The following is a 14,135-nucleotide window of genomic DNA, read 5'->3' as shown; positions in this document are numbered from 1 at the left end:
TTATATATATATACATATATGTATATGTGTGTATATATATAAAAAACATTAAGTCATTGTAGGACTGGTAGGGACCTGTAGTTTTGATTCATGATGAGATAATTTGGATGTTTAAAATGAAGCCCTGTTTAAGGCTGGGCATGGTGGCTCACGCCTATAATCCTAGCTCTTTGGGTGGTGGAGGTGGGAGGATTGCTTGAGGCCAAGAGTTCAAGACTAACCTGGCCAACACAGCGATACCTTGTCTCTTAAAAGAAGTCTTGTTTTAGAAGGTGACGGTAGAAGCTTCAGAGACTATTGAGATTTTGAAAGACATTAGAAGGAAATAAAAAGTATATTTGATTAGCTATTTTTTTATGAGTCTTTTTATTTCTTCCTATTTCAGCTATTCTTCAGAGATAAAGAATTAATATTTATGAAAAAGGACTTTTTTTTTTTTTTGAGACAGGATTTTGCTGTTGCCCAGGCTGGAGTGCAGTGGCATCATCTGGGCTCACTCTAACCTCTGCCTCCTGCACTCAAGCAGTCCTCACACCTCAGCCTCCTTGGTACCTGAGACTACATGCATGTACCACCACACCTGGCTAATTTTTCTATTTTTTGTAGAGATGGGGGCTTCATCATGTTGCCAGGTCTGGTCTCAAACTCCTGACCTCAAGTGATCCGCTTGCCTTGGCTTCCCAGAGTGCTGGGATTACAGGCATGAGCCACTGCGCCCAGCTAAGAAGAACTTTGTGTATATATATAGTGTAGTTCATTAAAAATGGAGGTGGGGGTGGGGGTAGGCATAATGGCTTATGCCTGTAATCCCAACACTGGGAGGTTGAGGTGGGAGGATTACTTGAGGCCAGGAATTCAAGACCAACCTGGGCAACATGACAAAATCCCATCTCTATAAAAAATACAAAAATTAGCCGGGTGTGGTGGCATGGGCCTGTATTCCTAGCTACTAAGGAGGCTGAGGTGTGAGGACTGCCTCAGCCTGGGAGGTTGAGGCTACAGTAAGCTGTGATCGTATAACTGCACTTTAACCTGGGTGACAGAGTGAGACCCTGTCTCTTAAAAAAAAAAAAAAAGTCTGGGCACAGTCAGTCACACCTGTAATTGCAGCACTTTGGGAAGCCAAGGCGGGTGGATCACCTAAAGTCAGGAGTTCGAGTTCAGGTTGGCCAACATGGTGAGACCAGACCCCCATCTCTACTAAAAATACAAAAAATTAGCCAGGCATGGTGGTGCATGCCTGTAATGCCAGCTACTTGGGAGGCTGAGGCAGGAGAATCGCTTGCACCCGGAGGCAGAGGTTGCAGTGAGCTAAGATTGCACCACTGCACACCAGCCTGGGCAACAGAGTGAGACTCCGTCTCAACAAAACAAAACAAAACAAAAGGAGGTGGAGGCTTTAGGAGGATTGGGAATTATGGTTCCCTTGAACCACTTATAGCACAAATGAGATTTTATTTCCTACTAATAAAAAGAAGACTCTAGTCTGTACTGAGCAAGTGTCTAGTGAAAGCTGAGCTTACATTGAGAGATATGATCTAGTGCATTTTTTTTAAATAAAGGGGGCCCAAAAACATGAATCAATTAATCATATTTTATTTAAAATAAGATTTAGAGAATAATTTGCTTTTTAAACTGGGGCTTTTCTAAATTACCAAGTAATGTGATTAATATTTTAAGTGTTTTAAAAATTATTAATATTTAAATATCCTCTTTATTTTTTTAATTTTTTAATATTTATTTATTTAGTTTTGAGATGGAATCTTGCTCTGTCACCAGGCTGGAGTACAGTGGCACAATTTTGGCTCACTGTGATCTCCGTCTCCTGGGTTCAAGCTATTCTCCTGCCTGAGCCTCCCGAGTTGCTGGAACTACAGGCGCTTGCCACCACGCCCAGCTAATTTTTGTATTTTTTTTAGTAGAGATGGGGTTTCACCATGTTGGCCAGGATGGTCTCGGTCTCTTGACCTTGTGATCTGCGTACCTTGGTCTCCCAAAGTGCAGGAATTACAGACGTGAGCCACTGCACCCGGCCTATTTTATTTTATTTTTTTGAGATGGAGTCTTGCGCTGTCGCCTGGGCTGTAGTGCAGTGGTGCGATCTCGGCTCACCGCAACCTCTGCCTCCTGGGTTTAAGCAATTCTCCTGCCTCAGCCTCCCAAGTAGCTGAAATTATAGGCATGTGCCATCACACCTGGCTAATTTTGTATGTTTAGTAGAGACGGGGTTTCTTAATGTTGGTCAAGCTGGTCTTGAACTCCTGACCTCAGGTATCTGCCCACCTCAGCCTTTCAAAGTGCTGGAATTACAGATGTGAGCCACCGCTCCTGGCCAACTGCATAATTCTTGTATCAGAAGTCAATCTTATAACTGTCAGTTGAAACATTATAAAGCATCTCCATACCTGAAAACCAGTAAGCTATAAGGAGCAAAAGGAATAGATGAGATAGCAAAGAGCATAAAAAGGTCCACAATGAAAATCAGGAAAAACTGCAGACTAAACTGAAGAAGAAAAAAAAAGTGGGGGAAAGGGGAAGATTGAATGTGGCTTTCGTTGCTGAATTTGTTCATTAAAAAAAGAAGAGGTGGGGCCAGGCCTGATGGGTCAGGCCTGTAATCCCAGAACTTTGGGAGGCGGAGACAGGTGGATCACCTGAGGTCAGGAGTTCGAGACCAGCCTGGCCAACATACATACGTGTGTGTGTGTACACATATATATTTTTAAATAGATTTTTTTTGTTTGTTTCTTTTAAAACAGTTTTTTTTTATAAATGAGATGGGAGTCTCACTATGTTGACCAGCCTGGTCTTTAGCTTTGGCCTCAAGCAGTCCTCCCATCTCGACTTCTCGAAGTGTTGGGATTAAATGTATGAACCACCACACCCAGCTGAGTCTTTTTATTTCAGCTGTTCTTCAGATGCAAGGGTTTAATATGTATAAAGAAGGACTTTATGTGTGTATAGTGTATTTAATTAAAAATGGAGGTGGGAGTGACAGTGAGACTCCTTATTAAAAAAAAATAATCATGCAGTTCAGTTTCTCATGGGCTTCTAGCTAAATGCTGGAAGAATAGATTCTGTTTAATATTTCTAGACATAAAGGGGGGTGAATACTGTGAAAAAGGAGATTTGTTCAAGTTTTTCCTAACTACAGTGGTTCTTGGCATTTTTCAGTTGTTAGAGTAGTTTTGAAGACCCGTAAACTTTTGTGGCATTGGAAAGCAGACCTAGATTGGTTTACTTTTTTTTGAGATAGAGTCTCACTTGGTCACTCAGGCTGCAATGCAGTGGCATGATCTCAGCTTCACTGCAACCTCTGCCTCCTGGGTTCAAGCAATTCTCCTGCCTCAGCCTCCCGAGTAGCTGGGACTACAGGCACGCACCAACATGCCCAGCTAATTTTTGTATTTTTAGTAGAGACAGGGTTTCACCTTGTTGACCGGGATGGTCTCGATCTCTTGACCTCGTGATCCACCTGCCTCAGCCTCCCAAAGTGCTTGGATTATAGGCGTGAGCCCGGCCCAGGATATTTTTTTCAAATGAGATGGGAGTCACCCGCTACCATGTCTGGCTAATTTTTGTATTTTTAGTAGAGATGGGGTTTCACTATGTTGGCCAGGCTGGTCTTGAACTCCTGACCTCAGGTGATCTGCCTGTCTCAGCCTTCCAAAGTGCTGGGTTTACAGGCATGAGCCACTGCTCCTGGCTGGTTCACTGTTTTTTTTCTTTTGGAGAGAGAGTCTCGCTCTGTTACCAGGTGCCAGGCTGGAGTGCAGTGGCACTACCATGGCTCACTGCAACCTCCGCCTCCCAAGTTCAAGCAGTTCTCCTGCTTCAGCTTCTCGAGTAGCTGGAATTACAGGCGCGCACCAACCACCATGCCCAGCTAATAGTTGTATTTTTTAGTAGAGACGGGGTTTCACCATGTTGGCCGGGATGGTCTCGATCCCTTGACCTCGTGATCCATCCGCCTCGGCCTCCCAAAGTGATGGGATTACAGGCATGAGCCACTGTGCTCGGCTGGTTCACTTTTTTTAAACATGTAGCACTTCATCTGTTTGGAACTCAGCCATTTGGAACATAGCCAAGAGCAAGACAGTGAGTACAAAAGGCCTCTGAGCTGCCAATATAAGTAACAAAAGCTATCTTACTTGTAGGAGAATGTTCAAGTTCAACCTTTTCTAAAAAATATTCAATTCTCTGTTGATCTTTTTTCTGATTCTATAATTGAAATAGTAACTGGTGGTAAAAGAGAAGGCAAAACACTAGGAAAAGAAACAACTCAAAATGGAGGCCATAGTCTTTAAAAAGAATAGAACTGTCCTGCATATATGAATATGCTCTGAGGGAATCAGCATATGTTAATGTTAGAATGTTCATGATCAAAGTGAGGACCATGATTCAAGAAAAAGTTTCCGCATAAAATGGTAGAAGAGTATACGGTGCGTTTTAGAGATGTATATTCCAACTGGCAAGAGTTTAAAGTGCTTATGATGCTTCCAGGCAATGTTTAAATCTTAGCTTTCTAGAACAATCTGTTTCATAAGAGTTGCAGATCAAGGTTTATCATGATTTTTAATTGACATTTGCTATTTTGTTGTGCAGACTTTTAGATGTGTAAGAAATTTATTATAGGTTTTTCTAGATGAATACTTTTATGGATTGGAAAACTGAGGTCCATAGAGATAGAGACTTGTTCAACACATAGATAGATAAAGTTAATACTCAACATTTATAACTAAATTGAGGCTGGGATTCAGATTATTACTACTTTGGTCTGTAAAATAGAAGATCTTGTTTTTAAAATAGTCAAAAGTTGCTCTGTCCATTGTGGTAGCTAGTAGACATATGTGGCTATTTAAATTGATTAAAATTAAATAAAATAAAAATTTCAGTTTCTCATTTGCATTGGTTACATTTCAGATGCTCAGTAGCTAAGTGTGGCTATTGCTACTGTATTCCCGAGTAGCTGGGATTACAGGCACGCGCCACCATGCCCAGCTAATTTTTTGTATTTTTAGTTGAGACGGGGTTTCACAATCTTGACCAGGATGGTCTCGATCTCTTGACCTCGTGATTCACCCGCCGCGGCCTCCCAAAGTGCCGGGATTATAGGCGTGAGCCACCGTGCCCAGCCTCCAGTTTCTTTATGAAAATAAGTAATGCTTTAAACTAGCATTCTTCAAGAGAATCACTTGAACCCAGGAGTCGGAGGTTGCAGCGAGCCGAGATCGTGCCATTGCACTCCAGCCTGGGTAGAGAAACTCTGTCTCAAAAAAAAAAAAGAAACTGGAGACACAAAAAATGCTGTATTCCCCATTTATACTGTGATTACTATACCTTTTGTGCCTGTATCAAAATATCTCATATGCCCCATAAATACGTATACCTACTATCTACCCATAAAAATTAAACATTAAAAAAAAAGAAGAAGAAGACTTGGCCTGGCATGGTGGCTCATGCCTGTAATCCTAGCACTTTGGGAGCCAAGGCAGGCGGATCACCTGAGATAAGGAGTTCAAGACCAGCCTGGCCAACATGGTGAAACCCTGTCTCTACTAAAAATACAAAAATTAGACAGGTGTGGTGACTCACACCTGTAATCCCAGCTACTTAGGAGGCTGAGGCAGGAGAATTGCTAGAACCTGGGAGGCAGAGGCTATAGGGCTGCAGTGGGTAAGCCCAGATCACGACACTATACGCCAGCTTGGGTGACAGAGTGAGACTCCGCTCAAAAAAAAAAAAAAAAAAGGAAGCCTAGGGGAAAAAGCTATAGTTGAAAGACATTAAAAGAAGAAGAAAAAAAAAAAACCTGGAGATTTAGTTAGGTTTGTAAAAAGACCTTTATAAGAATGGCAGAGGTTGGCCGGGCGTGGTGGCTCACGCCTATAATCCTAGCACTTTGGGAGGCCCAGGTGGGTGGATCACCTGAGGTCATGTTTTGCCATGTTGGCCAGGGTGGCCTTGAACTCCTGGCCTCAAGATCAACCTGGCCATCATGGTGAAACCCCATCTATATTTTTAAAAAAAATTTAAAAAATAAATAAAACAAAAAGAATGGCAGAGGTTGTCAAAAGACAGAATAACCATAGTTTATTTGCTCTTACTGGAATCTATTACAAGAGTGAAAAATCTGTTATGATTTTTTAATTCTCAAACTGAATATTTGAATTTCAAGGATGAAGAAGATGATGATGACTATGTTGAAGAGGGAGAAGAAGAGGAAGAAGAAGGTGAGTTACATTCGCCATAAACAAATTCTAAAGTTAAAGACATAGTTATTTTTTTATTTTTATTTGTTTTTTGAGACGGAGTTTCGCTCTTGTTACCCAGGCTGGAGTGCAATGGCGCGATCTCGGCTCACCGCAACCTCCGCCTCCTGGGTTCAGGCAATTCTCCTGCCTCAGCCTCCTGAGTAGCTGGGATTACAGGCACACGCCACCGTGCCCAGCTAACTTTTTTTTTTTGTATTTTTAGTAGAGACAGGTTTCACCATGTTGACCAGGATGGTCTCGATCTCTTGATCTCATGATCCAGCCACTTTGGCCTCCCAAAGTGCTGGGATTACAGGCTTGAGCCACCGTGCCCGGCCTCTTTTTTTTGCTTGAAATGCAGTGGTGCAATCTCCACTGACTGCAACCTCCACCTCCTGGGTTCAAGTGATTCTCTTGCCTCAGCTTCCCAAGTAGCGGGGATTATAGGTGCCTGCCACCATTCCTGGCTGATTTTTTTTTTTTTTTTTTTGTATTTTTAGTAGAGATGGGGTTTTGCCATGTTGGCCAGGGTGGTCTTGAACTCCTGGCCTCAAGTGATCCACCCACCTCAGTCTTTCAAAGTGCTGGGATTACTAGTGTGAGCCACTGTGCCCAGCCTTTTTTTTTTTTTTTTTTTTTTAAATCTGAAACAGGGTTTCACTCTTTTGCCCAGGCTGGAGTGCACAGCTCACTGCAGCCTCAGTCTCCTTGGGCTCAGGTGATTCCCCCGCCAATCTCAGCCTCCCAAGTAGCTGGGACTATAGGGACACACCGTCACACCCCACTAATTTTTTTTTTTTTTTTTTTGTGGAGATGGAGTTTGCCATATTGCCCAGGCTGTCTTGAACTCTGGGTTCAAGCAAGCTGCCCACCCTGGGCTCCCAAAGTGCTCGGATTATAGATGTGAGTCACTATGGCCAACCAATATTTTTATTTTCTTTTACTGTTTTGAGACGGGTCTCTGTCAGCAGTGAGTGCAGTGGGGCATTCATAGCTCACTGCAGCCTCGACCTCTAAGGCTTAAGCTATCCTCCCCGCTCAGCCTCTTCCAAAGTAGGTGAGACTACAGATGTGCACCACTACACCTTGCTAATATTTTTATTTATTGTATAGATGGGGTCTTGCTGTTGCCCAGGCTGGTCTTGACATCCTGGGCCCGACCGATCCTCCTGCCTTGGCCTCCCAAAGTGCTTAGATTATAGATGTGAGCCACTGCACCCAGCCTCAAAATAATCTTTTTTTTTTTGAGACAGAGTCTCGCTGTGTCATTCAGGTTGGAGTACAGTGCCATGATCCCCACTCGCTGCAGCCTCGGCCTGCTGGGTTCAAGCGATTCTCCTGCCTCAGCCTCACGAGTAGCTGGGATTACAGGCGCATGCCACGATGTCGTTTTAATTTTTTGTATTTTTAGTAGAGACGGGTTTCAGTATGTTAGCGAGGATGGTCTTGATCTTCTGACCTTGTGATCTGCTCACCTCGGCCTCCCAGTGTAGGGATTACAGGCATGAGCCACTGTGCCCAGCTGAGCCTCAAAATAATTTTTAAAGTTTACTAACAATTGCATTGATGTCAAGCCCCTAGTTTCTTAATCTGTACTTCATGATATGGCCACAAGGGTGCATAGCAAACTGTGATTATTTATGGATTTCTAAGTCTGTTTTCAACCTACTCAAATTTAAAAAAATTCAGAGAGGAAACGAAGTATAATTTCCTTCCTTCCTTTCTTCCTTCCTTCCTTCCTTCCTTCCTTCCTTCCTTCCTCCTCTTCCTTCCTTCCTTCCTTCCTTCCTTCCTTCCTTCCTTCCTTCCTTCCTTCCTTCCTCCTCCCCTTCCTTCCTTCCTTCCTTCCTTCCTTCCTTCCTTCCTTCCTTCCTTCCTTCCTTCCTTCCTCCCTCCCTCCCTCCCTCCCTCCCTCCCTTGGTCCATTCCTCCTATCCTCCTTCTCTCTTTTGAGACAGTCTCTTTTTGTCACCCATTCTGGAGTGCAGTGGCACAATCTTGGTTCACTGCAACCTCTGCCTCCTGGGTTCAAGCGATTCTCTTGCCCCAGCCTCTTAAGTAGTTGGGACTACTGGCGCCTGCCGCCAAACCCAGCTAATTTTTGTAGAGATGGGGTTTTCACCCTGTTGGCTGGCCTGGTCTCCAACTCCTGACCTCAAGTGATCTGCCCGCTTTGGCCTCCCAAAGTGCTGGGATTACAGGCGTGAGCCACTGCACCTGGCCAGTTTTCTTCTGCCATTAACTTCATTATTTTTTTTTTTTGAGACAGTTTTGCTCTGTTTCTCAGGCTGGAGTGCAGTGGCACGATCTTGGCTCACTGCAACCTCTGCCTACCGCTTCCTGAGTTCAAGTAATTCTCCTGCCTCTGTCTCTCGAGTAGCTGGGATTACAGGCACGCACCACCACACCCAGCTAATTTTTTGTATTTTCAGTAGAGATGGGGTTTCACCTTGTTGGCCAGGGCTCAAGTGATCTGCCTGCCTGGCCTCTCAAAGTGCTGGGATTACAGGTGTGAGCCACCTCGCTAGGCCCTGCCATTAACTTTTCACTAAGATTCAAAACTTTGTAATGGAACCAATGCTCATTTGTTAAAATTAAGCCTTTTACATTTTTCCTTCCACTGTTTTAGAAGAAGAAAGTCTTCGAGGGGAGAAGAGGAAACGAGATGCTGAAGATGATGGAGAGGAAGAAGACGACTAGATCATTCTAAGACCAGATTCTCTAATGTTTCTGGGTGTGCAATAGAGTGATCACGTCTTTGTTTCTTCATGTACGATAGCTATCCCTACAGAAGATAATGTGTAACTTTTTATAGGAAAAGTGTGGTTTTACTATTTTTGCCTTATCATTCCAAATAAGAGCTAGTCTGTTAATGATCATATTGTATGTAGAGAAAAATTTTCATTAAGTACCATTGTGGAATTCCCTAGCAATTTATTTAGACTCTTCATTTTTAAAATTCAAGCTTACTGTATTAGGCATTTTTAGCTCATAATTAAAACATGATCACTTTTACACAGGTGTAGTTTGAGGCGTTTCATTCCTTATTTATAAATTAACTGAAATGACAGTTTGCTGTAATATGAAATGACAATAGTCTCTTGAGTGGTAAGTTGGTTATTTTTTTAGAGGTGATCCAGGGATCTTTAGTTGAAGGCAGTTACCTTTTTTTTGAGTAAGAGTGTTTGGTTGCTTTTTTGTCGCAAGTAACTTGGAAGTAGAAGCAGAATAGTAAAGGTTCTATTCAGCGACATAGTTCACAGGTTTTGTGGAGGTTCTATTCAGTAACATAGTTCATGGATTTAGTGGTGACTGATAATTCCATCTTTGAAGGACTGATTTTATCTTTGAAGGAAAAATCGCTTATACTAAGTCCAGAGACATGCAGATGAGCCCTTTCATCAGGCTGCCAATCATGACATGCCGATGGCGGTTTATTTTGTTTTGTTTTAGGTGTGCATTCTTTTTCTTCTCAGCAATTTCTTTATAATCACCTCCCCTTCTTGTTTCGCTTCCCTCCTGCTCTCTCAAAAGGAAGTTGGGAAACTTGTGAATACCCAGGAAAACCTTTTGTCTTATACCTCAACTACCTTTCAGTCCTGTCTGGGTTTATATAAGTGAAGTGAAAGAAATTGACTATTTTCTGACCTAAGAATATATTATCAATACAGTTTTATGCAGTTAGCTCTGCTTACCATAAATGTTTCTTGGTCGACAACATCTAAGATTCTATTAGCAGGATGAAGAAAGAAAAGCAGGGGGTGGTTTTGGAAGCAGTATTAGTGTTCCCCAAACTCAGAACAATTGCCGGGTGATAATAAGACGTTAAAGTCAAATTTTAAAGTTGGCTTCTCACATGTTTTGAATACCACTCTGCAAAGTAGTCCTAATTTTTCTGAGTAGAACCTTTAATTCCTACAGTTTTAAAGCATTACCAGATAAAAGAATAGCATTTAATTGGAATATACTAAGCAGTTGAAAAATATTTAAAACTAAATTGACATTAAAATTAAGATTTGTTTTCAAGCGTATGTCCATTAAAAGTAGAAAAATATTTGGGATGTGAGTGTGTGTTTTCTTACATGGCTGCTAAATAAAACATAACGAATAGACAAGTGTATCTCCCCCTTTGCTATGGCGGCTCAGTGTTCAAGGCAATGGCTTTTTAAACCTTGACTATCTAAATTTTTCCCTTTGTTTTGAATATTTGTCAGTTTTTAAAAAGTTCATGTTGGCAGATTGATTGAAGTTATGCTTCTGTACCTGGGACCCGTTTAAATACTGCGTATAGTACTGCTGCTACTGCTTCTACTGTATAAACGTGTGACTTGATGTTTAAACATAAAAATTATGATGTTACTTGTGGAGAAACTACAAAAGTTTCTGACTTTTGTAAACTGACTGAAGTAAAACCCTTGGAGTAAGTGCAGTGAGGGGATTGGAATCTCCAAAATACTAACGTTTCTCTTCTGCTTTTAAAAATTTAAATGCCCTGTTAGTTCCTAACACTTCTCATTACATACTATGCCAGATTACAAAAATACTTATTTTTAAAATGAAATCTATATATTGACTTTCTTATCAATCATCTTACTGTGCAATCAAAATTAAGAGTACTTTGGTTTGAAAACAACAATTAGAGCCTCCAGGTAACTTTTAAGACTTACTTAGCTTTGTGGGTGGTATTTTCATGCAAATAAGTAAGGGTGGGTTTTATATTTTGTAGAAGTTTTCGGTCCTATTTTAATGCTCTTTGTATGGCAGGATGTATATAGTGTGTTAAGTTCCTCAAGAATCTCCTTTAAAACTTTGAAGTTAATACTTTTGTGCAACTGTGTTTTGAATAAAGCCATCACAGTGTTAAGAACAAACAGAAAAAATTGCAGTACTCCTGATTTTTATTGTTTCTGACCGTTCCCTGTTTTTTTCTGTGACTGCTGTAACTTAAAGTTTTTGAAACTGAATTGCTTCAAATAAATTGAAGATTTGTTATAATGATTAGTTTCAGTGTATAACATTCACTTTTTCAACAATACCATTGGTGGCTTTGAAGGTCTTTTTTAAAAACCAGCAGCTCGAAAGTTAACTGATTTAAATACTTGGATGTGATATAAGCATTACGATTTAATAGTTTAACTCATCATTTTTATTTCCTTCTTTTCTAAAAGGCAGAAAAAAAGTCTGGATTCTCTTAATTTTCCTTTTGGGGTTGCAAATTGAGCCAGTGCTTCTGCAGTTTGATTTGAAGTAATAAGTTTATTACCTATACTTGTATTATCTGTGGTTTATTAAAGCGATTATAAGACTATTGTGATATACAATAGTGTGATAGTTTCTTTTTCTAAAATGAATCTGAAGTTCTCCATTTATACTGTATGTTTATGTTCTGAATCTTGATAATATAAATACAAATATACTTAATACTTAAATGTTTACCTTGAGCAAAAAAACTTGAAACAGCATGTTTTTTCTGCTCTCTTTTTTTTCGGTTTCCCTGTGGTAAGTGATTTTTAAAATGGTCATATGTAGACAACTGGAATTTTATAAAGGTGAGGCACAAGTATAATTAGTAATGTTTTCATGATTCTTTACAGTTTAATAGCGAAAAGGTATTGAGGGAACCTCAGTGGCTCTGGCCAGTTGTCCTGGCGCTTGAGGAGGCGAGGCTATGAGTTCAATGCCAACCTGAGCAACATAAGAAGCTCTCATTGATTAACAAAAAAGAAAAGATATTCAGGCCTGGCTCTGTGGCTCACGCCTATAATTCCTACATTTTGGGAGGCCGAGGTGGATGGATCGTGAGGTCAGGAGTTCGAGACCAGTCTGACCAATGTGATGAGACCTCATCTCTACAAAATTAGCAGGGTGTGGTGGTGCACACTTGTAATCCCAGCTACTCAGGAGGCTGAGGCTTGAGAATCCACTGGAATCTCGGAGGTGGAGGTTGCAGTGAGCCAAGATTGTGCCACTGCACTCCATCCTGGGAGACAGGTGAGACTCCGTCTCAGAAAAAAAATACTGAAAAGATACTTTAATTATTGAACTCTGCTTCCTGAGAGATGGGAAATACTGAAGTATTGTTGACTGAAATTAATTTTTTTTCCATGTTTTATATCTAAAAAATTCAAAACCGTTCACCTCTTGGTTACAGAACACGGTAGAACCACACACATTTTAATGAAGCAATTCAGTGAGAGATCGTGATTGAAAACATTTTTCAGTATAGTTTGTTCTATATTTTAAAGAGAGGCTTTGGATTGTGACATGCTTTCAGTTGCTGAGAGTTTCCCCTCTCTTGTTTCTAGTACTGGATGCAATGATATTCTGCAGCTGTTGCTTAATTATAGAATTCTACTACTGCATGTCTTTTTCATGTACTAATTCAGCCTAAGACTTGAGAATCTGGCCTGGGTACTTCATCTGAGGCAGTTATTTGTGTTACAAACCCTAACTTGAAGGGGAATGGTTACACCACAAAATGGAAATTAAAAATGAGTTGATAGCCAGGGAATTTTTTTTTTTTTTTTTTTTTGAGACTAGTCTTGCTCTGTTGCCCAGGCTGGAGTGCAGTGGCGTGATCTTGGCTCACTGCAACCTCTGCCTCCTCGGTTCAAGGGATTCTCTTGCCTCAGCCTCCCGAGTAGCTGGGATTACAGGCAGGAGCCACCATGCCCCGCTCGACCATATATATATATATATATATATATATTTTTTTTTTTTAGTAGAGATGGAGTTTCACTGTGTTGCCTAGGCTGGCCTTGAGCTCCTTTCCTGAAGTGACCTGCCCACCTTGGTCTCCCAAAGTGCTGGGATTACAGGCGTGAGCCACTGCACCCAACCTAAAATACATGATTTCCTAAAAATCTAGTCACATTAGGGCCGGGCGCGGTGGCTCACGCCTATAATCCCAGAACTTTGGGGGGCCGAGGCGGGTGGATCACGAGGTCAAGAGATCGAGACCATCCTGGTCAACAAGGTGAAACCCTGTCTCTACTAAAAATACAAAAATTCGCTGGGCATGGTGGTGCGCGCCTGTAGTCCCAGCTACTCGGGAGGCTGAGGCAGGAGAATTGCTTGAGCCCAGCAGGCAGAGGTTGCGGTGAGCCGAGATGGTGCCATTGCACTCCAGTCTGGGTAACAATAGTGAAACTCCGTCTCAAAAAAAAAAAAAAATCTAGTCACATTTTTGGGTAGTAAGACCCTGAAGTCGGGTTATCCCATAATACTGCACCAGGGCTGGGTGCGGTGATCCTAGCACTTTGGGAGGCTGAGGCAAGCAGATTTCCTGAAGTTAGGAGTTCCAGAACAGCCTGGCCAAAATGGCGAAACTCCATCTGTACTAAAAATATAAAAATTAGCCAGGGGTGGTAGCACTCACCTGTAATCCCAGGTACTCCGGAGGCTGAGGCGGGAGAATCTTTTCAACCTGGGGGGCAGAGGTTGCAGTTGAATAAGACCATGCCACTGCACTTCAGCCTGGGCAACAGAGCAAGACTCTGTCTCAAACAAACAAGTAAGTAAATAAATAAAAACCCCTAAACCCGGATTAATAAAGAATCAGAAGCAGGTATGACCTTTTCTACTTCACGAATGTTTACAAATATTTCAAATTTTTGTTGATTTTTGTTTGGACTTGGTCACTTATGGACACATCCATGTTGATGGTTAATACTGACACAAGCCACCAAATAGGCACACAGGTGAAAACCACCTGTTCTAGCGTCAAGAAGTAACTCTGACACTGGAAGCACTTGCCTATTTTCTCTGATTTTCTATTATCTTAAAAAAATGAAAAAATAATTTATGGCGGCATATTGATTATTTTCTATTAAATAAACTGCACCATCTTGCAGATGATGAAGGCTACGATCTCTTTTCCAC

At 41.4% G+C, this 14,135-nt stretch overlaps 1 protein-coding gene across 2 annotated transcripts in view; it reads left to right on the top strand.

Moving 5' to 3' along the window:
- The window catches only part of ANP32E (acidic nuclear phosphoprotein 32 family member E), a 43,916-nt gene extending 32,667 nt beyond the window's left edge, over window positions 1-11,249 (top strand). For both annotated transcript variants that reach the window (XM_035279676.3, XM_002759862.7), the window contains exons 6-7: window positions 6,179-6,233; window positions 8,884-11,249. In XM_035279676.3, coding sequence (XP_035135567.1) covers window positions 6,179-6,233; window positions 8,884-8,954 — 126 coding nt within the window. In that variant the 3' untranslated portion in view covers window positions 8,955-11,249. The remainder of the gene's footprint in view (window positions 1-6,178; window positions 6,234-8,883) is intronic.
- The last annotated feature ends 2,886 nt before the right edge of the window (window positions 11,250-14,135 follow it).

The sequence above is a fragment of the Callithrix jacchus genome, chromosome 18, assembly GCF_049354715.1.
Source record: "Callithrix jacchus isolate 240 chromosome 18, calJac240_pri, whole genome shotgun sequence".
NCBI classification, from domain to species: Eukaryota; Metazoa; Chordata; class Mammalia; order Primates; family Cebidae; genus Callithrix; species Callithrix jacchus.
Note: the sequence above shows the minus strand (reverse complement) of the source record. Positions and strands in the feature narration are given on the sequence as shown.